Source organism: Parambassis ranga, chromosome 13 (genome assembly GCF_900634625.1).
Source record: "Parambassis ranga chromosome 13, fParRan2.1, whole genome shotgun sequence".
Lineage (NCBI taxonomy): Eukaryota > Metazoa > Chordata > Actinopteri > Ambassidae > Parambassis > Parambassis ranga.
Genome location: NC_041033.1, coordinates 18947123 through 18971930, shown reverse-complemented (window position 1 = coordinate 18971930; position 24808 = coordinate 18947123). Strand labels below are relative to the sequence as shown.

At 41.4% G+C, this 24808-nt stretch overlaps 1 protein-coding gene across 2 annotated transcripts; it reads right to left on the bottom strand.

Annotated features, from left to right (window-relative positions):
* Positions 1–4414: 4414 nt before the first annotated feature.
* Positions 4415–24496, bottom strand: LOC114444429 (glutamate receptor ionotropic, kainate 1). Of its 2 annotated transcripts, XM_028418970.1 has the most exons (16): positions 24397–24496; positions 16727–16894; positions 16385–16642; positions 13837–14018; positions 13286–13339; positions 12724–12897; positions 11609–11752; positions 8272–8379; positions 7750–7791; positions 7303–7416; positions 6394–6597; positions 6080–6303; positions 5815–5933; positions 5509–5726; positions 4803–5028; positions 4415–4704 (listed from the first exon to the last, which is right to left on the bottom strand). In XM_028418970.1, the coding sequence occupies exons 1-16, from the start codon at positions 24485–24487 to the stop codon at positions 4415–4417; spliced, it is 2616 nt and encodes an 871-aa protein (XP_028274771.1). In that variant the 5' UTR covers positions 24488–24496. The 2 variants fall into 2 exon arrangements, with proteins under 2 accessions (XP_028274771.1, XP_028274770.1); XM_028418969.1 differs by lacking the exon at positions 7750–7791 and having other exon boundaries at positions 24397–24487.
* Positions 24497–24808: the final 312 nt, after the last annotated feature.

Genomic DNA, 24808 nt, shown 5'->3' with positions numbered 1-24808 from the left:
AGTGAGGTTGGACTGGCTGGTTGCTTCTTATGTGGTAGCATATAGTACATCTCAGGTGTATCATTAACAACAGGTTCTGAGGCTACCAATGTGACTGACAGCTGTCGGAGTTTGTCCTCGTTTCATTTTGACCCTCTCTGTTGCACCTATCCAGTTATGTAGACAACACATTGTTTTTAGCCTGCACCTAGATAAGGTCAGATCATCCACTGCATGACTGTTGTCAACAAAATCACACCTTATGTTCTGTATATGCAGAATGAATAGCATAGTAAATGTCTTAAAATCTTTAAACGTTGTAGCTATTATATTATTATTATATTGATTGTCTGTAGAACTGAATGCCAGGCTGGGAATATCCAACCTTGAGCTGCCAAATCAAAGCTGGGATAAACATTTGTTGAGGTTCAAACTGCTGGCAATTCACAAATCAATATTACAGACTGGCAGACTGGTCTGAGTGTAGTTTCTCATGTGGAGTCGAGAGGATCTCTGTATCAAATGGGATCAAACAAACTAATATCCAATTGAGAAACCATTTTATGAAGGTCCTATTAAGCTCAAGAGGCAATTTTGTCAAGCTGTTGCTATTTTGTGTACTTCAAAACAGCGACTGTGGCACTTGGGGACAGTGAGGGAAAAGGCAACCTCATCGTTTAGAACAAGATCCTCAAGGTTAAAGTGGTAATTACACTGGCAACCCTGAAGCAACAAATAGTATCTGACTTTGAGAAGTTGACTTACTCACACTGACTCACAAAGCTGTGACTCTCGGCAAGTAGTGTTGCATCTAAAAGTCAAAAGGATTAGATGATGATAATACCACAGACATCAGATATGATCTCTCTGTGCTGCCATGACACACATCTGTGGAAAATCCTCAAGTCGATGCTTGTCAAAACTGGCGTCACCTTCAAATACCAAGACACTGCACAGTGTCAGGAGTTTATAAATTTCCCCTTCAAAATTTAGGATTCTTCCCTTGTGTGTGTGTGTGTGTGTGTTAGATTTTGGAGCATTGTAGTGCAAAAGTAAGATTATCCTCTTTTGCAAGCTACACAGGACGGGAGACTTGATTTGAGGAGGAAGCAGCTGTGCGGCATGGCAAGGTCAGAGGCCCATAATCCGCGGCCTCATTCATGCGAGATTAAAAACCTGCTCTGAGTTCTGATTAAGAACGCAGGGTTAGAAGATTAAAGACCAGCAAACAAAATGAAAGCAGTTAAAGCCCAATCCTGGAATTCATCAGAATACCAAAACCTTAAACTGTCATAACGTGAGATTAATTCAAAAGCCCCCTTGAACTCTGTATCTGTCTTGATATATATTCTGTGTCACAGCCTATGTTTTCTCCTTTAACCCAAAAATCTTGATGAAGATCTCCTACTTTGTTATGTGTCATTTCCCTTCAGCCTTCTTTTTCTCTTTCATGTGTCTTTAATCTCAATAAGATATTGTATGAATTGGTTTATAATCCTGCCTTTTTTAATTTATTTAATTTTGGATGGTCATACAATGCATGATTCCATTTTTTTATGTATGTCCCTCCTCTGTAATGTTATCGTCTGACAGACAGACTCTACTATACTTTAGTAGCAGTGATTAGGAAACAGGAGGCAAGGAAGAAAACAACAAGGATCTGAGATTAGAACATCTGGAAGTGCTCACAGAGTTACTAAAGTGGCACTATTTCATGTGGCATCTGTCCTTGTAGGATCTGTTTAGTGACATACCGGTATATGATCTAGTAGGTTAAAAGACACACAGTCCAGCTGTCAGAACATCAGCAGAACTTTCTGCATTATCACCCATCTGTGTCACAAGAGCTGTAGGCCATAAACTTCTCATCGCCCTGGTATTTAAATAAAAGCAGTCATATAGCATTGACTCCTCCCAAGAACCCTTGAACTTGGATGGAGTGTACATGCCTTTAGTACTAGTGGGTCAAAATCCTAGAGAATGGCACAATGCTTGTAATCAACTCCACCATAAGGTCCATGGCCTTCTTGCAACACAACATGAGTCTTGTAAGCTGCTGAGCTACAGTATCCTAACTGATTACATGGTGAAGTGACTATGAACTTCATTTTAGGGGTAGAGCAGAGAAGGGGGCTGTATCCCATTGACAGGATTACATAGATGAGGATCCTAATACTGTAATCTCCCAGAGAAATGAGAGAAAGCAGGGGACAGGCCGACCCCAGCTAGCTAGCACCCTGATCTGCAGCCGTCAGATTAACAGTCAGTTGTACAGTGACAGATTACACTCTCGCTTGTTTTCCTGTCTCAACAATCCGGCCTGCTTTGAATTTCAGAACATTACTAGTACAAAAAGGAGTGTCTTTTACGACAAATTCCCTCACAGAAGTCAGGCTGTATCAGCTTGTGTGATTAGTTAACCAGTCATGGGGAAATTGTCAGAATTTATCAGTGTCAAAAGCCAAGTGGAAAAGCAAAAATGATGCCTGCAATTCTGCCAAGTGCATTGGTTTTTAATTAACTTTGCTATTGTAAGCGATTCAGCAGTGAGTCATTTTTGTTCAGCTTAGCAGTGCAGAAAAAAATCCACGAAGCTTAAAGGAACCCCTTATCCTTCCAACAAAGTCACACAGTGGAGGTTATTCATGCACTTGACGTGTGGTGGTGAGAATAATGTTAAGAGGTTTTCAGTTTTTGCCTGAGAGCTGTTCCTTCGTTAAAAAAAAAAAAGTTCTACAAAGAGGAAGTGTCTGTTTTCATGTGTTTTCTGGTGTGTGAAGAAGAATTTTTAAACTACGTCAGACACCTAATGTTAGGCTTAATTTCATGTTAGACCGACTTGTTTTGTTGGTAGTTGCACTCACTCTGATCCATATTAGCATAATTCATTTGGCTTATTGTTTTCCTTTGTACTTATTCATCATGTGGCACCAGATAAACACACTGTAGAGATTATAGGCTGACTCAACAGTCTTCTGTCACATACTGTCTAGCTATAATTATTACCTGAAATTCTGTTGCATCACCCTAAAGGTGACACAAATCCACAGACAAAACAAGCAAAGCTTCATGTTACCTGTCAGATTTGGGGCACGAAGAATTTCATTACATCTGCAGGATTTTTTAATCTGTGTGACACACAGGGCTCTTCCACAATTTTAAGACCAGGAGGAGGTGTGTAATCCACTGTCTAATGGGGATGTTATTTAAAGGGCTAAGCCCGAGTGAGGTGAGTGCAGGCCTGATCAGAGCAGGGAAAGAGGAAGGTGATTTAAGGATGCAGGAACTATACCGGTGAAGCCAGAGCTCTATAATATATTCACTTTATCATAGAATCTAAAGGTCATCCCCCAAAGGGTTTGAATTCAAAACAATGATCAGGAGTTGCTTTGCAAATGCACAAATTATGAAAGCATGCCAAAAGATACAACAATAGAAGTGTATAGGGCATAAAAGTACTGTCTGTAATAAAGTAGGTTTTCTATGTTAGGAGGCCATGAAATATAACAAAGAAACCTGAGATTACTAAACTATCAAAACCTTTTTTTTCTACCAAATCCCACAAAACACTTCCCCAAAACAAACCAAAAAAGGAAAGATGTAAATTCCCCAAGTCTTCTTCATGCAACCTCAGATAATTTAGATGTAATCAAAAGCATGCATGTCTGTCCAGTAATGGAAAAGGTTGTGCATCGATCCGCAAAAAAAATAAAATAAATAAAGGTTAAAAGATGTAATATTCTCAAATAACTTTAGTCATTCAGAAACAATTCCAACATGACGAAACTTATACATGCATGTTCATAAACTTCATATGATACAAAAGAGCAAAAAAAAAAAAAGACATTGAGCAAAGTGATGAATAAAATCTGGAGGGAACACTCATTCATAAACAAACTCGAAACAACCGTCACTGAATAAATCAAAAGATTTTCTGAAAGACAAAGACTACATACAAAAGTGGTGAGTAGTGCAGTTATGACGAAGTTTCTGTGCGCTGTCATTATGAAAAAAACAAAAAAACATTTCACAGCAGAATCTGTAGCTGCTGAAACTAACACGCCTGAAAAGATACCGTCACTTACCCACCACGTCATGGCATAACAACGACTTATCGTTCACACAAAACAAAGTTACAATGTTTTTGCAAAAAGAAAGAAAAAAAAAAAGCAAGGCCAAGATGGTCAGAAGTCAACAACCACCTGTCATCATAAAAAGGGTTGCTAATGTATTCTTCCAATAGTTTGGGAGCTACATAAAAACTACCGAAAACACAAAACTCTGCATTCAAAATGTTTTGATTGTAACAATGCAGTTCAACACATTCAGACTTCCAATTTTTATTGGCGCAGTGATTACTGTAGTCCTGTGAAGACAATGACAACACAAGTGTGTAGCAGGTTCATAACAGTCTTTGATTGAGTCTCTTAATGCCTTAATACTTATTGTGCCATTCGCACTGGCCGACACTCACCTCCTCAATGTCCAGGTTTTTTCTGGATTTGTAAATAAATTCTCCGATTGCTACAAAAACTGAGAGAACTAGTCCGGCTGCCAACACGATAAAGATTCCACCTATGTTCTCCACGCCCAGGGCGCTGGCCTCTTTGCTGTCCTCTTCTGGACAGCCGTTCCCTCTCCACCATTTCTCCTTCATCATGTGCAGCTTGCCTTCTTCCTGCAGCTGCAAGATGGCGATGGTGACCTTGTCTCGATAAGGGGAGCCTACATCAGGATTACAGTGACATTTCAGTGTGTTGTTTCATAGACAGATAGGAAGCATGTGAAAGATGCTTTTGTTGTTTGTTACTCGTCATTCTTACCAATTGGCGTTCCCACACCATAGCCCTTTGAATCTATCAAGCCTCCGATCTGTGTTAGGTTGCAGTTGCGCTGGCTGATGTACTCGATGCTGGTTGACTCCATCAGAAGAGCGTAATCTGTGGTGAGGACCCTTTGAATCCCCTCTCGGTTGTTTTTAACCAGTGCCGTGTTTTTCCTGCTGCTCATGAATGCCCACATTTTCTCATAAGTCGAGATCTTAGATTTCTGAGGATTTATGGAAAATGAACACAAAGTGTTTACACAGCCGCACAGAACAGATAATGTTGATGTATGTTTAGTATTTGTTCCTAACATTTAAAATGACACAGAACTGCACACTATCTGTTGACTGGAGAGATTGTTCTCAGGAATGGCAGGAGATGTAATGTGACAAGTGGGCACGTATCTGCTCAGATTGATCAAATTGCCATCGTACATTCAGAGAAACTGCTCTATGTGCTACAGGCAAAACAATAAATCCTTGGAATCTTCGTGGAACAATTGCCCATAGGTTCTTGTTAAACTGATGTATGGGAAAGTTTCTAAGACACAAACAACCATTTTTTTTAACCCAACTCAATTTTTTTGCCAACCCATCAGGCTGCACATGACTGATGGCTCAGGGGTACCACATGTCAGGCTAGTTGAAATCAGAAGTGACGCCCCCTCTGTTGTAGCTTTACTGTAAAATGGAAGGATGGTTACCTTAAAAAAGGTCATGGTGGAGCCGTCTCTTACAGCTCCGTACTCTATTTTTGTTTGCTTGGCCAAGTCGTCTGCAGAGTCAATTGGTGAGTCCATTCTCTCCACAGTGAGGAAGGCAGCCAAGTTGGCAGTGTATGAGGAGATTATGATAAGTGTAAAGAACCACCATATTCCACCAACTATCCTGGTAGAGAGGGCTTTAGGCATCAGTTCAGATCCTGTAAGATAACAAAGTGGTCTATCAAACATATTTCCTCCAGGCAAAGCAATAACATTATTCTAAAGTATAAAATAAACAGTACATACCTTGCTGCATAAGTGCTCCAACTCCAAACCAGACACTATTGATTAGAGTGAAGTTGTTTTCAACCACATCTGAGTCTGGGTTGCAGGGGTGAGGGTTGTACCACTCATAGGGAGTGAACCTAAAGAAAAGAAAAACAAACCACCATAAGATAGTATTTGGAGGCTTGACAGCATGTATGGACATGTGAGGGATTGTTTTGTTGCTAAGTAGCCAATTAATTAAGTCTAAAGTCAATTATTAAGTCAGTATAAATTGGAGGCTTACCTTGCAATGACAAACAGCACACAGCTGACACCAAGGCATGCCAGCAACACATACATCCAGATATCAGGGGACAGTGGGTTGAGGAAGGAGAACACTCCTGGATTGGTGCCGTTGGGTTTGTGGTAGAGGATGCTGATTCCCAGTGTCATGAAAGGCTTGGAAAAATCTATTACCTTTTCTCTCACATATGTGATGGTGAGCGGGGCCACAGCAAGGTCAGCCACCTGGTACACAACATGACTACAGTCAGCTGATGCTGTGGAACATGTCAGTGCCTTCTCTCCTCCAGTAAGACTGACTGATCAGTAACTCACATGATCAATGAGCTCTCGCACCATGCCGTTCCACTCTCCTTTGTCATTCTGAGCTCCGTATTTGCCGTCTGACACCAGCTTCACCTCATAGGAGAAGCCCAAAATGTTGGAGAGCTCTTTGAGCAGGTCAAGGCAGTAACCCTCAAAGCGGTCATTTCCATACAGCGGCTTATCAGATTTCTTATACATGACATAAGGATTTTCCTGGTAAAAGGTACAAAATACTCATCAGTGTGTTAGTATTAAAGAATTATCTACTTTAGCACTGCTTATGTAAATTAGGGGATGTTTTATGAGTCAGTGGCAGATGAGGTTCTGTTATCTTTCAGAAATCACTTCAATTAGAAAGAAGTACAAGATGGTTCAGCTTCTGACAGGTTTTACAAAATTGCATATTTTATTGTGAATGCAGAGAATTGCCATGTAAACATTCTACTTTTTCTACAGTGTATTAGCGAACACAGCTGGCCAGCAAGCTGAGGCTGAGGCTGCAGCTGCATAGCCTTCTGATGTGAAGCAATGTTCATGCAGACACTGAATTGTTGAGGACAAATGAGCACAATTATTTCCTGTATGTTGTATGTAACTAACACCACCTCAAGGGACTGTGTGTGCCATGTAATACAAGAAAATCTTATGAAGAGCAATTTTGAGATCCAAAAGATAAATCAGAAAAGACACCCAAGACCAGCAGGACTGAGAGAGCAGCTGACTATGTTTTGCAACATGTTAGACCAACATATCACTAGCTATATGCCGTAATGGTAAATAATACATGAATGATACACAACAAATTTCAATATTTCTGTGGCTTCTTAATACCCAAATAATTTCCATTATTCCATTCCATTTCCATTATAACTATTAAGATGAGAACACCGGGTGTGAAAAGACAAACAATCAGCTTACCAGGATAGTAGTGACAATCAGGGTTCTGTTGGCCATGGAGTCTGTGACATTTGTGGATGAATCCTTGTTGATTTCCGTTAAATTAAGGCCCATCTGAGAGTTCCACACACCAATCTGTAAATAATGAAACATCCAAGTCAATCACCAGATGTCAAGATCTATTGGCTGAGTGACCTTCATCAGAAAAAATAACGCACAGAAAGGAAAAGAAACACACACAACAATGGAATGACAAACAGAGGCAAGAGTGTCACATAGGGATAAAAGGAAAGGTGCACGAAACGCCTTAAAATGTCAAGTCCAGTACAGAAATGATGAACATTTCTCCGCACCAGTACCTGACCCTTATATTTAATGACATAGGGAGACATCACAGAGAGCAGCAGGTGGAAAACATTAGCAAATGTCACTTTTACTTTAGTCTGCCGGGACAACTAAAGTACAGACCTTTTTCCACACTTTATTCAGGCGGCTGTTGCCCGCGATTGTCTTGCAAAAATAATAAAAAGAAGGCATTTTAATTATGTGAGTACAGCAGAGAGAGTGAATTCTGGCTTTAATGTGGAAAATAACTTCTTTTTTTAATTTCACTTTCTACTCGAAACTTAATTTCTTTGTAGTGCTGATGACATTAGGAGATAGGAGGCTTTTTAACAGCCTGTCAGATTTGAAAGCAGCATTATCAATGTGATTAAAGGAGCAGCCACAAATGTTAGGCACATTCAGACAGCTACAAGAATTTGAAAGAGAAATCTGTCAAAACAGTTCAAAAAGTTGAGGCATAATCAGGACAGCAGATATGAAGATTTGTATGTATTCTGTGTAGATTAATCTGTGCATTGCTTTTTTAAAAAGAAGAAATCTTTCTGTAAGTTTAGGAGAGAAGACGAGGCTACATAGAAACAGCAGTGGCTTGTTTGTCTACACTCATCCTATTCTGCTCAGCTCTGCACGGGTCAGATAGTTCACCTTCTCCAAGCCATCCTCCTTCAGACTGATGACATCTAAATCAAATTCTTTCCGCAGGCCGTCTGTCTTGTTTATAATTATTTGTCCCGTCAAGCCGTTCCACTGCGTCTGTGGCAGAGAGAGGGGCAGAAAACACAACCAACAAATCCCTCCGTTAATACCATCATACACATGAATGCAAAATAGAGCAGAGGCCTGGAAAAAAAATCAGAACAGTTCCTAAAAATGAATAATTGATGAGTTCTCTATTAAGCAGAGTACACAGACAAAAGGCTAACTGCATCTTAATGGATGTTTTTGCATCGGCTGGATCCCCAGTGGAAATATTAAGTGTCTCTGAGTCTGTAACATAGTGGACGGTGATGTAAATGGAGCAGGCAGGCATGCCCCCTGTCTGAGAGGAGAGCAGCGGGTGGGCAGAGCTGCTCAAAGATATTTGGAATCAGTTGATAATGAAGTGAGCTCAGCTAAAAAATAGTCAGGTTAAATCTCTGTAACGGGGCTCAGGGAAACCAGGTAACTGGCCATCAGCTGATTCTCTGTCCTGTGTGTGTGTGTGTGTGTGTGTGTGGATGTGTTGTCACACCGGTGCATGTTTGATCTCAGAGATGAACATTTTTTTAAAAAAGCCATCGCTTTCATGTATTTGGCCGAAGCTCTGAACAGCAACACATCAGACCAAACATCTGTCATATAAGCTGAATAACTTATGTATCATCCTACTAGCTTAATTTACACACTTTCCTGTTTAAATTCAAAATATAACTTGCATTGACAAACAGAAATACGTGTCAATAAGAGTGTTACAACATCAGGGAGATCTGAAATCCAGGATTAAACTTGATCACATCACAAGAAACACCAGCTTCTAATGCAAAGAACTGTCATATCTATAGAAGGTTGCAGGCTATCATTGGTGAAGTTGCTCTTTGATTAGACCGCTTCACACAGTTCTTATTGCTCACATCTGTCGGATCCACTTGACCCCTAAGTCCAGATTTATTCTTGTCATTAAGTCTCTTTTTTAAATCCTCACCAATCAAAAAGTGTATCTGTCTCAACCATGTGTTGGCATCATTACTGTACTTGCAGAGCGGACATGGATATCCTCGGATTGGAGAATCCAGAGGATAAGAATGAGATTTAAACACACCACTGAACCCTCACTGCCACTGGCCATCCATGAGCATGACAGAAGGAAACTGTGAGAAACAGAGAGAACAAAATAATCTATCTTCATTTCACCCCGCGGGCCTCTAAACATCAGCTTCACTAATATTTTGGGAAACAGTCAAAGTGCACCGAGTGTTTTTTTTTTAACAAGTTAAAAACTTTTTTTCTGTATTGAATGTGTGACAGAGCATCAATTCCTGCAGGCGAAGCTGTCATCGTACCTTCCAACCCCCACAAGAGCAGAGTGCAGGCTGAGCTACAGAGCTGAGTCTGATTCAGGGTCCTGCTCAAGGGCACTTCAGACAACAGCTACTTTACAGCTGTTAGTTCACATTACAGCCTTAAAAGGATCATACCAGCGTTTTACCATGTTTCCACTCATGTGTAAACCATGCTCCCTCTGTTTATTCAGCAGTGTGTTGTTCAGTGAGTCTGGCCAAGCTTGTAAATTACTTTCTGACTTTATTGTTGTCATAGTTACGTAACTTTTGCATCACAGGTCAGGTTCGTTTGTTGAGCAGGATCTGAACAGAATTTCTTTTACCAATGGGCATATAAGATCCATATAAGATGAGATGGTCCATCAGAGTGGTACATCTGATAGCCTGAAGTTAGTCAAGTATTTTTCTGCACTTTCCAAATTGTTTACCAAATCATCTTTTTAAATGACATCTTTATCTGTAGTATCAGTTAAAATATCTTGTTGGCTGGCCTCCATCTATTATAGCTTCACATGCCTGCAGCTTTATCACCGTTCCTCAATAAGCTGATGTTCACCTACACCTCCTGATCAGCTCTCTCAGTGCGTATGTGAAGCAGCTTTCCTTCTAGATCATGTAGTCTTGCTTAAGCTGTTTGTTTGCAGTGATGAACTAGAAAAATATGTAAGGTGGGAATGAAAATATTGGCTGGTAGTGTGATGTATGAACAGTATTATTTGTTGTGAATGAGCTAAACATGGAAAGACACCGATGAGGTCCTTTTAATGAATGACTGTCATTTAAAAGAGGGCTGGAAAAGTTGTAGGATGACATATTTATCCAGGAGAAGAAAGAATGCAAAGAAATCCACTGTTTATCACAGGTGGACAAGAAAAAAATCACACTTTATTTATGTTAAAATACTGATCGCAATATCTGCCGAGGCTGTACGGCTTAAAAAGTCCATTTATCCACACGCTGCCCTCTGGGCTCTGCAGCTCTGCTTGTGTCTGTCAATACTCTGTCCACACCAGCAATTGAAAAGCTCATCGGTCAAAGAAGCATCTAATTAGAGAGTGCAAAAACAAGAGAGCCTTTCACACTCAAATTAATACATCGCAGCAGAGATGAAAAAGTCTGCTTCCACAATTAAACTGGGATAATCACCACAGAACAGGCTGCGTGTTTTTCAAGCTGTCAGAGCCCGCTGACAGTGTTTGTCTCATCGTCTTATCTGCTGTTAGATCAATAATTAATGCAGCAGAACTACACTGCAGGATAACTGAGGGTTTTCAGGCACTGCCTCAGACCTGTCTTCATTACCTCAGTCTGCATTAAACAACCATACACACAGCAGCAGCCCTCAATGGACAGCTCTCATCAGCAGCCCTGAATCTATGAGACCACTAACACTGACACATGACATCAGTCATTTCCTGAGAAAAAATATATTAAATAAACTCCTCACAGGCGCTCCTTATTCACCAGATTGTATCTCCTAACTCTATTGTTTCTGCTCCTGCAGATCCTGGATGGATGGATGGGTGGGTGAGTGGATGGATGGAGTGCTGGGTGGCTGGCTGGCTGGCTGGCTGGCTGGCTGGATGGATGGAGGATGGATGGATGGATGGATGGATGGATGGATGGATGGATGGATGGATGCATGGATGGAATGATGGGTGTGTCGATCGGTGTGTCGGTGGGTGGGTGGGTGGGTGGATTGGATGGATGGATGGAGTGCTGGATGGGTGGGTGGGTAAGTGGATGGATGGATGGATGAATGGAGTGCGTTATGGATGGATGGGTGAATGGCTGGCTAGATGGATGGATGTATGGATGGAAGGATGGATATATAGATGGATGGATGGATGGATGGATGGATGGATGGATGGATGGATGGATGGATGGATGGGTGGGTGGATGGAGTGAGTGCTGGCGGCCCCACAGACATAACCCAAACTCACTTCTTTGAGCATGTTCATGAAGCGTGATCCGAAGCGCCAGGGTTTGTGTCGGTGGCACTGGAGGGAACTGACGGTGATCTGGGAGGCGCGTTGTGAGGCTGCAGCCACCATGTAGACGGCGTCGTACATCAGAGCCGCTTCAGTCTGAAAGAGTCACATGTCACTCATCATATCCGGTCTGTTGGTGTACCTGCACAGCTTCATGTGGCCCCTTATAAAGCAGACTCCAAAAATACAGCAGCGGTTCGACTAAACTCCACGGAGGGCAATCAAACATGCGACCACAATCAGCCACGGTGAGCACAGTCTGTGTGCAATTTTATTCAAAGCAGCTGTGTGATTGGAAACATAATCAGAATGATGGATTGCTGTATTGTGACTCAAGTGTTTGAAATGAGAGCCAATTAAATGTGTGTGGTGCAGCCACCCCCCCCCACCCCCCAAAATAAGCTAATGTTGATGCATTTACATGTAATGTCAGGCTGTCTGAGCTCATGTGACTTTATAATATGAAAAAGACTATTTCCCTGCTGACAAACAAGCTCATAGACGTCCCCACAAGATCACCAGATTACCAACCTGTTGAGCAGGTAAACAGTTTAATCATGAGGACATTCGTTATGTTTACACGTGAAAACATCTTGGTTTGTGGGTTGTGCTGCTTCAACATTATCTTCCATTCACAGGGTTTTCAAGTTTGTCCTGATTTAAATTAGGGGTGTATTAGGTAATATAACCTCCACTCTACACACTGTGAAACCACCCTAAATATCCTGAGCAGGTAGTCATGGAGGAAAACATTAAACACAGGCTGAGCTAAAGCCCTCGGTGAGTAAACCAATCACTGGCGAGCTGGAAGAGCATGAGAGCTGAGCATGTTTTTTTTTTGCTGAGCGCAGACATTTAGCTGCACACCTGCTTCCTCGCACGCAACTTACAGGTCATGGTGTAGGTTAACTGTTGGATGATTTCAATGCCGTAGCAGATGGTTGATACAATCACTGTGACGTCTGTACCGTAGGAATGAAATGAAAGTTTGGCAAAGAAACAGAAAAGCCCTGGAAGCACGCAGCAGTGATCACCTTTATGAAAATGAAAGAAAGAAGCGAGCTCACCGTCATCATCCCCTCCATCATTCCGGTCTCAGCTTTGGTGGGCGCCTGCAGTCGCTCCATGGCCCACCTCTCCACCACCGAGGCCACCCGAGGATTGTCTATGTTGAGCAGTCTGAACCCGGTCATGTTCACCCCGCTGTAGCGGTACGGCTCCAGGTCCAGAGAGAACAGGTCCTGTAGAAAACAACGACCACATCACCACTCCACTCAAAAACAGCCTCAGTGTAGCTGTGACTTTCAGAGCGAGGGCAAAGGGACACTTGATTAAAACAGTGGAACAATAAACTGTGTAATACCATGGAATTATACCAAGGACATCGAAAACATCCAGCAATCTTATTATAAAACAAACCACAGATGTTTGAGTTCATCTGCATAATCTTTGCTGGACTGGAGCTCTGTGAACACACACGTCTGAACAGCATGTGTAGGATCACAGCACACTTCATTACAGCTGTGTACAGTAATCATGTGGCGTGTTACCAAGGCACATATCTGTCATTCAACCTTCACCTAAAGAATCACGGGCAGCTTTCATAAAGAGCAGAGATGCTTTTCTTACCAGTGTGGTGAAGAAGAAGTGGTAATATTCAGTCATCATTCCCATGGACAGGATCTGAACAGGATAAGAGACAATATTACTCTTTTTCTCCCCCTCTGGTTGTAAAATTGGAGCTTTGCTTCAGCCAGGATAAATAATCTTCTCTTCCCCTAAGACCACCCAACCATATCCAGCACCACACCCTGCAAATTAGGCGCTCCATCTATTTTCTGAATTGTCTCATTTTGTTTTGTTTGCATGGTTTTGCATCTGAGAAAGTATATATATGTATGTCAGCGTCCCCCCATTAATCTGTGCAGCTTGTGCTTCTAAATGTGTACGTCTGGCTCAGAAACAGGCTCTGCTTGGATTTGGAAATGAACACAGGATTTCTGAAGGGGATAGAATTCGACTAATCTTGCACGTAGTGAATATTAAAACCAAAAGGCCAATACAGAAAGGACAAAATAACCACGGAGGCTATTCTCCATCCCGCCAGCATTTAAAGGTGGTAAAAGTTATGAATGAGCCCTTTAAGGATAATAAAGCTCTGTGATCTGTGTGTTATTGACCTGTTTGAGGACATCAGCTGATGTTTGGTAAGAGCAGTCAAAGATGACGTAGAACTCCTTCCCTTTCTTCATCTCTTTCAGCAGGGGACGGGCATCTTTACTTCCTGTTGGCAGCTGGCGGATCTTGATTTTAATGTTGTATCTGGATGGAGCTTTGATCAACTCTTGCAAACGAATCAAACCTTAAACAGAAAGACAAGAAGATGATGTCTTAAATTAAAATAAAACATGTTGACAGTTTCTGATTGACTTGTGAGTTCTCACCATCTACTTAACTTTGTCAGAAGTCAGACACCTTTAATAAAAACATAATTGGACTGTTGGCAACAACAAAATCCATTAACAAGCCTGTCATCATCATTCTTGTATTTACTTCTAATGCACAACTTTTCTCTCCAAACAAACACAGTCAAATTGAGCCTGTCTAATATGTGCATGCTACTTTGTTAGCATATATATAACATTAAACTAATTATACACGCCGATTATTGTTTTTCATTTGAATATTTTATCCAGATTTGATAAATTCAATTTAGCCTAAATGCTTCAAGCTAATAAACCTAGCTTACTTAGCACAGCTACGGAACATGCTAGCTAGCTACCTCACCTGCCTCTCATTGTTTCGTTTTCATGAGAAACTTTCTTTTAAAAAAAAAAAATGAAAGACGTTTGTGGGCGGTACGATACTGTACGTAGTCTCAATCTGTAAACATTATTGTTTGTTCCTGGTTTCTTCGTTGAATTCGTTGTATTTTGAAAGTATTTACCGGAAGTTTTTATGTTGATACTGACGTTAACTTGACTAATTAGCTGTTGCAGTTCCTAATTTTGACCACAGGAGGGCAGTAGAATAGTCATTTCCGTAAGACTGTCATTTGAAAGGGTTTACCAGAAGTAATGTTACTGATGCTAGCTTTACATTCGACTTGCAGTTTCGCTTTGTAACCACAAGAGGGCGGAATATCTTTGTCCAGTCAACGGATGCGATACCGAAACCACCAGAAACTATAATAAATCAATCTACAGCTACCGGATTTATTTGTATTTAGATCCATATCTGTATACCTGTTGCTGCAAAGCCGCTATATAGCTTTGGTATCATTGTTGAAAGGACGTTCGCTGCCCTCTAGTGGCCACAAGACGAAATAGCACTATTTACATTAGTAAAAGTAGCGTCAATGCAACAACATACATCGTTTCCGGAAGCCTTTCAAAATAAAATGTTTTAATTAGACGCGTTGTGATGTGGTTGACGCAGGTGTGGACGCCATGGCTCTGTCGTGTTTTAATCGTTTTATAGAAGTGCTTAGTGCTAGTTAGTCGAGCTAGCATGAAGAAGTTTGGTAAATTCACCCGATACTTAATGAGAGACTGGAAAATATGATGCAGCAGCGACATGTGCACGGAAACATGTGGGAGTTTGGACCTCGGATTGTTGTTTCCAGATGACCCGTGGCATTACCAGCAGACTGAAGGAACCCTGCAGTGACCCAGAACGCGTGAGTCTGCAAACAAAAGGTCAAAGAACAAGAAGAAGAAACTCTCCTTCAGGTAGGACTGCGCTTCTTCTCTGCTGTGAAGTTTGGGGGTTGGTTAGCAGCCATGCAGGGCTCTGATGCTGATGGAGATAACTTGTGTTATTCATTTGTTTTCATGAACAGCTCGTATTGTGTGTTTTTTGTTGTGACAGCCTCCAGCTGGTGTTCATGTTGTGCAGGTTTGTGTGTCTGCACTAGTCTGAGCCTGGTCTTCAGGGCCCACATGTGACTTTATCATTGTTTACTTCAGTGTTTTTATAGTTTCATTTGGGTAACTGATGGGAAATCAGTGCTGTGAACCACAGTGCTTCAGCAGTCTGTTGCACTGCCTGCAGGGGTTTCTGATGACGTAATGACGCAGCTGCATTTTCATCATGACCCAAGACATAAAAAACAACCCTTTCATCTCCTCCATTAGTTTGCTGATAAAATTGGAATAAATTTAACTTTAAAATTCTGCATTTGTTGAACCTGTTTTCTTTTTCCTATTATTGATTCCTCTGGAAAGCATGCGTGCTTTCATTTGCTGAGACTATTGTGCAGAGCAGCAAATACTGCAGACTCACATGTCAGGATTTTGAATGTATTGACTGTCTTTGTTGTCCAGAGGGACGCGTGTTCGTGTGTCACTCAGTGATGCTGAAGTCGCACCTGTCTCTGTCTGCAGAGCCTTTATGTTTGTACCGTTTGTCTTGCTTAATGGTCAAAGCTTAAAGTACAGGAAACGTCCACTCTCTCTTGGAGGGCACTGTACATTCACTGGTCTATTAATAGCTTTCAGTGAGGTAAATTAACTTGTGGCTTAAAGAGGCTGAGCTGTAGGTGTGAGCTGCCAGCTTTTCTTTACATGGATAAATAATGTTGTCCAGCCTCTCTGCATCAAGGACGTTTTATCCAGTCACCAAGAAACTCTGCTCACATCCTCACACATGACAGAATATCAACTGTTTCACCAAGTTTTTAGGGCACGTCCTTCTGGTTGTCGTCTCTCTTGTCTCTTTTTGACTCACCGGTTGCGTCCTCATAGACCACAGTGACTGTCTTCCACTTGTAGAACTGCACTATGTCCAGCACGGCTCTGCTTATAGAGGCATATTCAGGGTAGAGATTAATGTAGAAGCTGTCTTTGTTGTCCACTGACGGGTGTTTCCAGCGCGTCTGGATGTGAGGGACCTCCAGAGCGTTACAGATAGACTGGACCGCACTGACAGACGAGCTGTGAGAGGGGCCGAACACAGCGCCGACACCCAGGGCCAGCTGGTCGCAGGCTGAGGTGATGGGACAGAAAGAAAAGACAACAAAGTGAGCAGCAGGAGAGGCAGCAGCAGGCCGCTAGATCAGATCATCCGTACCTCTTCTGGAGGCCTCAAAACTGTCGAACAGGTTTATTCTCTGGATATCGTAGGTCAATGTGGTGTTTGGCATTAAGGTCCGGTTCCTGTTTATGTTGGTTACAGCAAATTTAAAGGCCAGTTCTTCAACACTGATGGGCTCATTCTCCAGTGTCTCAAAGATGCCCCCTGTAGGAAGAGGAGGAGCAGAAACAGGTGGGAGGGGGGTGGTGTTAGCCACAACAATTCACACACACACACTCACATCCAGCACAGGTTTTTTTTTAAGTTTGAAGGTTAGCACAAATGAAGTTGCATAATGTAGCCCAATTTCTTATGTGTCACATAACGTTACTTAGGGACCTGGTTTAGATGACAGAATTTAATCTCATTCAGATAAAAGCTTGACCGGTGCTGACTGCAGCCTATTTACATGGCCTAAATTCCACACAGCACACAGTCACTGCACCAAAGCAGGCGAACATATCCAGCCATACATTATCACCACATTTAAAACATCCTCCAAAACCAACACTCGCTCCTAAAATGCTCTTATTCACCTCTCAGTCACCTCGATGGTCATGCTTGCAATCTTTTTCAATTTACTGCTCCTGACAACAGTCACCTTCAGTGAAGTCATACTTAAATATGAAGCAGTGGCTCATCATTTATAGCATGACATAATCAAGCTCCCAAACATAAAGTAATTTACTGTAAAGAGGCGAAAGGCTAAGTGTTTTCTGCTCTGCCGGCCAAAACATTCAGCCATGAAAGGCTCACATTAAAACAAATGCACTCGACTTTCTCAGTGCGTACTTGTAGCCCAACTTTCCTGCTGCTTGATTCTTTAATAGAAGAAACAACTAAAGTTTGATATGACTGAAGAGTCTTTACTCATTCTGGGTTAAAATGAACACAACACAGAGCTGACGTAGAGATGGAGCCCTCCATCTATAGTACAAGTACAAATATATCATCTTATGTAGAGACTCCACTGTACAGACTCTTACTAGTAAAATACTAGTAAATACAGTTGAAATTGGAGAGTGAGTATAAAGGTCCTTCTTATTTTGTTGCTGTTGTTTGTGCTCTTTGGGCTACATTTGCATGGTGGCTACGTTGATAATGGTGCATTGTTGTCATGTGATTTAAATGATTGGTGGATACAAAGATATTTGCCCTCTTGTGGTCATGTGAGTAAGTGCATGTGCAACAGTACAGATGGCCCACGCTGTCCTTTGAGGAATAATGCCCATGTGGAAGTGTTAAAAATTGCAGTTCACCCCACAGCCTCTAGGGGCTGGCTCCAAAAGTGATTCAGTCCTCATAGACGTCTGTGTTAAAATGTGCAACTTGATATTAGGACTGTTGCATAATTATGGGAGTGATCGCCTTGAGTGACAGGCGGATGCTGACTTACAGCAAGAATTTCCTGTTTCCGGGTGTTACGGCCCCTGATTGGCTATGTGTAAGCATGTGAGTGTGCGTGCCTGAAGGGCAGCCCTTGTGGTGTGGGTGTGTGTATGAGTGTGTTCCTATAGGTAAATACAATACCCCTGTGGTTGGCTGTTAGATAGGAACTCCACCAATGGCCGTGCTGCTCCAGCTGGCCCTTCTATTGTAAAGAGTGGCATTGGATTTAGATGAGACTTTGTTTGTTTAGTCCTCCTCAGCATTCTGAAACTAGTTAGCTAGTTTGGTACTTGGTGAGCTTACTATGTTTGAGTTCTCCCATTTTGAAATGCAGGCTACAGTTAGCCCTTAGCTTCTTTGTTGTTGTTTACTATATATTTTTTCTGTTGTGTACTATTTTCTTTGTTTGAATATAGCAGAGTCGCTAAAGCCTGGCAGGGCTCCTGCTGAATTTTTTTTTGCGTTTTACTTCCTGGTTTTGCATTTTATTTTGTAATTTGTTTGTTGTTGTATTTAACACAACCACTCAAGTAAAGATACACACTTTAAAAGCCAGACACTCGTCTTGGTTATTTAATGTATACGTCCCCCTTTTCCGCTAGTTGAGCTGGGGATGTAACGCCAGGACTGCCCATCTGCCTCAGCTCCACTTATGCTCCACCTCTGCCTGTGGAGGTCAGGTGGACTGTGACACTGCTAACATAGTGACAGCTGGATCCTCCCACAGACACTCAAAACAGTGCATCAAAAACCTTCAAGTAACATCACAGAAGCCTCGTCCAAAGTGTCTATGAGAGCCGTGTAACTATTTTTTTAAAATATCTTTGTTTACTAATCCACATTCAGTAGTTCTAATGCCCATAGCTGATTAACAATCAAAGTCGTATATAAGTGTGCCTCTTAAAAAAGCGTATTTTTTTATATATATTTTTATCATGGTAAATATCTGTCCATGTCTCAGTCAGAGCTCAGTCAGAGCCACAGCTACAGTCGCTGTGTGTGCCAGTGCCACGCAGAGGAAGGGCAGGGGGGTTGAGAAGATCATACTGAAAAACATCCAACTCCTAATCCATCGTCCACAAAGATGGCGAGTCCAGCATGCCACAGCTGGCAGGAAGGACACATATATTACTCCCACCAGGCACGAACGCTGCATACATTGTTTCACATTTCAGTTACATGAAGCGCAGTCGTGAAAAATATTAGGATTAATAAAACGCTGGATTGTCACTACCTGCTTATGGGGCAGGCAGACTCGTGTGAGGTTCAGCGCCTTTATCCCTGCTGGCTGGTTTTAACACAGGCCTTTCAAATGTAAATCATTTAAAACATCAGGCCTGTCAGGATTTCTGCAATAATACAGTCAGAGTTATAAATGTTTGCCTGTAAGGCCGGTGCTGGGCTGAGCCACAAGTTTTATTTTTTACAAAATAAAACAAAGCCCCTCTAAGAGACTTTATTAATCGATGATTATATTAACCACAAATTATGAAGATACCGTTTCGATGCTGCAGATGAGCTCACTTCAATCTGAGGCTACAGATGGCAATAGGTCATTGCTCTCACTAACAGTCTTTGAAGAATTGCCTGTGAAATTGTGATTGATTTGGTTGGAGAAAAGGCCTTTAAAAAGCCCCCCTTGGGACCTTGATTGTGAATGACCTTTTTCTTTGGTGTTGCATAGCCTCAAACCCCAAACTGAGAGAGCCTTGTCTGGACTCCCTGGTCACTAAAAGCATGCTTGAAAGTGCCAATCCTAATTATGGTCACCAAGCCTCAGTGAGCAGCTGCTGGGATCTGTTAAGGTCCTGAATTCTATTCACTGGAATATAAAAATCCTCTGGGAAAAATACAATCAATTCACCAGAGAAATGTATTCCATCCTACCGTCTCTGTCCGTCTCTGTCTTCTGTCAGGTGTGTGTTTATTTATATATATATATAATGATTCGTAAACATAAGGCTTGACCAGCTGGTCTTGAGGTTTGTGCACAGAGGCTGCAGCAAAGGTCACAGACTTTATTAAGGATTCAACAACAAAATAATCCAAGTGGCAGCCACAGCCTTCCCAATCAGTGATTTTGTTTTTCTCATACTTCAACAGAGGCTGTTTTGGCCCCATTTGTGCAAGAGGCAAAAATAGCTGCTGCTGTTTTGATTGTCTGATTTACATTTTTTTGTAGCTGACCTCTAATTAAATGCATAATCACATTTTTTTATTATTGAGCAAGAGCTCAAAATGTGCCCAGATAGAAAAAAAAAAACCTTCTCCTTCTCCATTATATTATTTAATCATAGATTGATCTAACATTACAGCCCTGAGTATGTAATATATGTAGACATATATATTTATATAGGTATACGTCACATATAGCTCACAGCTGTTTAAATGCCCGCTTCATGTCAGCACTGCATGCAAACTTGTATTGCATGCAGTATTATGTATTATATTATATTATGTATTGTATTATGTATTTGGTAAAGCTTAAATGAGATGTACCTGCAGAGTGTTCTCATTCTATTGTACTTCTGCTCATTCATTCCCCCCTTGAAGCCCCACACTCTCTTCTTTTTGTTCCCACCTGAGATTACATCTTACATGTTTTGTGTTTAAAGTATAATGAGTTTTTTGAGCAGCGTTCTTTGCCTGCAGTTCAGCATGAGGAGCACCTGTCCAAGCGATTAACGTCCACAAGACACAGAAAATATTTATACTGTAATAAGTGGCTGAGCTCTTGGGGGATAGCACGCCTTCAGGGTAGTTGTATCTGGAAATGACTAGTGCATCTGTTAGCTGGTTATTGACCACCATCAAGCATCCACACATCTGCAGGGAAGCATCCACTTTATTTATGGAAAATTGGTTTACATATTCATGTGGTTAAAAAATCACATCACTAGAAAAAAATAATTGGCCTCATCTCTGCTCAGGCTCCAGCAAGCCAAGAGCAGCATTTGAAAATTTGCTGCTGCCGTTTGGAGTTGCTCCAAATGTCCAAGATTAGTGTAAGACATGAACTGAATGCAGCTCAGTGCAGTTTTGCCCTAAATCGTCCTGATTCATTTGTACTATATATTTGCAGCAGGGCAGGGGGTGAGGAGGCAGGCATGTGAGTGGAAGCCAGTGTGTTTGTGTATTCAGAATCTGTCTTGTTGTCTGTATTGTATTACTTCGTGTTTCGTAGGTTATCCTCCAATAATTTCAAATATTTAATGCACATTATATTGTAAATAATTGACCGTACAGTCAGACCCAAATGGGGACAAATGATCAGCTCCTCATATCATTACTGAAGCCAAACTTACGTCTGTATTATAAGGTCTTTTACAGAAAGTTTAGGAGCCACCATAAGAGTCATTTTCTCTGCAGGTCCAGAGACCAATCAGAGAAGTGAATAACAAATTAGTTTTAAATACATTTTACAGATGAAACAAATAATAAACTCATGATGTGTGTAACAGTAATGCACATGTAGAGTATCGGGGTGTGTATATGACTTTGTACCATGACGCTGTGGCCTGTAAACAAACCTGCCTGAACAAAAGCTTCTGAGTCATGCCATGTTGCTGCATTTTGAGTCTAGCTCCAAATCTGGGTCAGGAGAGCACGGCTCTGTGCGTCTCTAATATTCTCCATTGTCATACTGATACAGATAAAATACTGAATAAGCGTCTAATAGGGTCTGAGTGCAGATGACACATTGGATCAGTGGGATATCTAAACGTGATATGTGCATGAAAATGAGACACTAAGGTAACTTATCTGCCAGTGATGATTTTATACATCAGTAGTTATAAGTTGGAAGGTGCTTAACTTATAGAAAAAATCACTAGTGACTTTTTTTGTGAATGAAAAACATAACGATTCAAAAATAATTCATGAATGTATGAATATCAAAGCCAGGCTTCAAGGGGGAGACGCTTCCTTTCTTCCTTTTTGAACTGAGCAGGTTTTATCACAGCTTTCTGATTAATGTTATGAGAAAGGGGGGAAAAAGAAAAGTACTGCTGTAGCTACCATTAATTAAATTCCAATATAATTTTCAGGATCACTGAGCTTCCTTCTCATCTTTAATAGGCCAAACAATGCTGTGGGGTGATGCATGCTAGGAGGTCACAAAAACAAAAGATTCTGCTTGTGCTGCAGGCAAATGCTGATAAACCCTTAGGCAGTGCTTTTTATAGACTTCTGTTCCTCCCTTCACTGCAGACAGAAGGAAAAATATCAGGGTTCAGGTTTAGGCAGCTGGATGGACCTTTAGAAACTCCTCAACTCTTGTCTGTTTGTGCTTTTGTGCAATTATCACATGAAGAGGAGCCTTTTAAGGCAGAGGGACACAATGACGTAGTGTTGTGCTTTCTCTCCTCTCCCCATCCTGGGCCAGGACCCAACGAGTCCTCCTCCCACCCCCACCTCAACAACACCCCCACCACCAGCAGCAGCAGCACCACTCCAACCTGGGCCCATGCCAGACTGTGAATGAATGAATGAGGAGGTCCTAACCAGTCTACTATGTTCGTTTGATGTGGAGCACTGAGGTTTCTCTGTTTATCAGAGATCGCTGCCTGCGAACCACCACCTAAACATTTAACCTGGTTAAAAAGCCCTAGCTATACTCCCTAAAGAGATGAAGTTCATCAAATACTCAGCAGTGACCTATTTTAGGGTTCAAACAACAATAAATTAAATATGCAATCAACACTGAAAAAGAGCTAAACATAAAAATATAGTGCAACCCAAACCACAAGCTGTTGCTTCTGTGCTCTCCTCAGTGATGAGATTTGGTTGCAGCCTAAGTACCATATTTGGGGAAGAGACTTTATGCATAAAGAAGATTAGTGTTAGTTGTTTAAGGGCTTGGGGGAGAAGATTTACCATTATTACCAACCCCAGTGAAAAGGGTGGAAGCTAGACACAATCTGATACCAACTCTTGCCAAGACAGAGAAAAGTTAATTGAGCCAAGCCACACACCATATGGGAAGGATTAAGATGTGTGCGGGTCATGAAGAGAATGACAAAGATTAGGTGGCCTCGGAGAGTGATAGATGATTGAGAGAGATTAACCATATAGAGTCTGGTAGTTCTCAAAGTTATGCAACGCTGCGCTTATTAAACTGTTACAGTCTTCAGAAGTGAAGGAGATTCAGAAAAAAAATGCAGAGCTGCCGTGGGCTTTAAGCAGCGCAGAAAGTCCCAGGGCCAAGTCATTTTTGTGATGCAATCTTCTGACTCACAAGAGGAAACGTGGCTAACCAATAAGAGCGAAGCAGAGAGAAGGGCTCCATTAATTTGCCGGCGTGCACCGGCTCATTGTTGCAAAGTTACATCAGAGATCAAAGGGGGATAGTTGGAGCAGAGCGCGCTGTTTGTTTAATTACAAATGCAGAGCGAAGTTGAAAGTAGACTTCCTGTCAACTCTCAAAGGCTTAACCGACAGCTTTGGACTTAGATCCACATTCACAGATGTCATCGACCATCAGTGTACATCAAGCCCTAAAAGAAAGTGTGTAAGAAAGGAAATATAAAAGAGTTTCTCTGGGACTGCCCACTCTTTATTCTGTAGCACTGTATCCATTTCACATCGCTGCGTGCCAAACACACCAATATGCCAACAGTACACGCTTTTGAGATGGAGCAGTAGGCCAACTTAATCACCCATCTCCTTCTGGTCTGTGCTGTCAACATGGAAGACACAGAGAGAGAGAGAGAGAGAGAGAGACAGCGGGATGCATCCACCGGCCAACCAAAGTGGATTAACAGGAGTTTGATAGAAAAAAAATCAGCACAGTTGTTTAATTTTAACAGCACACTGCTTTGTCCAGACTCCATTAATTAAAAAAGACTAAAATAATCCAATAATGAAACTTATAAGGATACAAATTTCACAAGAAAAACACACAGGACTTCTGTATGATCACAAGATAAATGTGATACAACAATAAAAAGAGTAAAAACATCACACAAAGTTTGTGTACTGTGTACATCAGGAGCTTTAAAATAGCTATGGTTCGATACTGTTTAATGCCATCCACGTGTTAGGTTTTATTAATTGCTCTAGCTGTCTTAAAATGTAGTGGGTGTTAGTATTAATTATTGATTAGAAAGAAGTAAATGAGCCATAAACTGAGATTAGAAATAGCATCCATCATAATCAAGCCGCATTTGTTATATATAATATTGTTAATCACACTGGTAAAATAAGATGTAACTCTGGCTGCATCGTCCTGGCAGACTGTACATTAACAGATATCAGGAATGATATTAAATGTCTCTTACCAATTCTCAGGACTTGCTGCGAAGTGAGCCAAAACTCTGCCATAAAGTACAGCAGGGAGAACAACGGTCCCTTCCTTTTCACCATGGTCATTCCTCCAGAGTCGAATTTAACATTGATATCAATTTTTTCCTGGCCTCAGTAATTCATGCTGAAAACTTGCCAGTCCTCGTATCCGTAATGAAAATAAACTGGCATCCGACCCACATCCATTCCTCACACATTGTGATGGGGAGAGAAAAAAAAAACAACAACAAAAAAACAAAAAAACAGACACTCCACTTGCAGTTGTCACTGATCAAAATCTCCTCAGTTTTCCCATTCTAAGATCCTTTATGTGCCCGTAACATTTTGCTTCCCATATTCACTGTCCAGACATCCTTCTTATCATGTTTTTTTTCCCGGTGCACTCTT

Coding starts and splice junctions, on each gene's coding strand:
- LOC114444429 (XM_028418970.1), bottom strand. CDS start 24,487: ATGACCATGGTGAAAAGGAAGGGACCGTTGTTCTCCCTGCTGTACTTT. Junction 7,417..7,749: donor TGAATAAAGTGTGGAAAAAG/GTCTGTACTTTA, acceptor CATTATTTACAG/ATTGGTGTGTGGAACTCTCA. Junction 5,934..6,079: donor GTGCTGTTTGTCATTGCAAG/GTAAGCCTCCAA, acceptor TCTTTTCTTTAG/GTTCACTCCCTATGAGTGGT.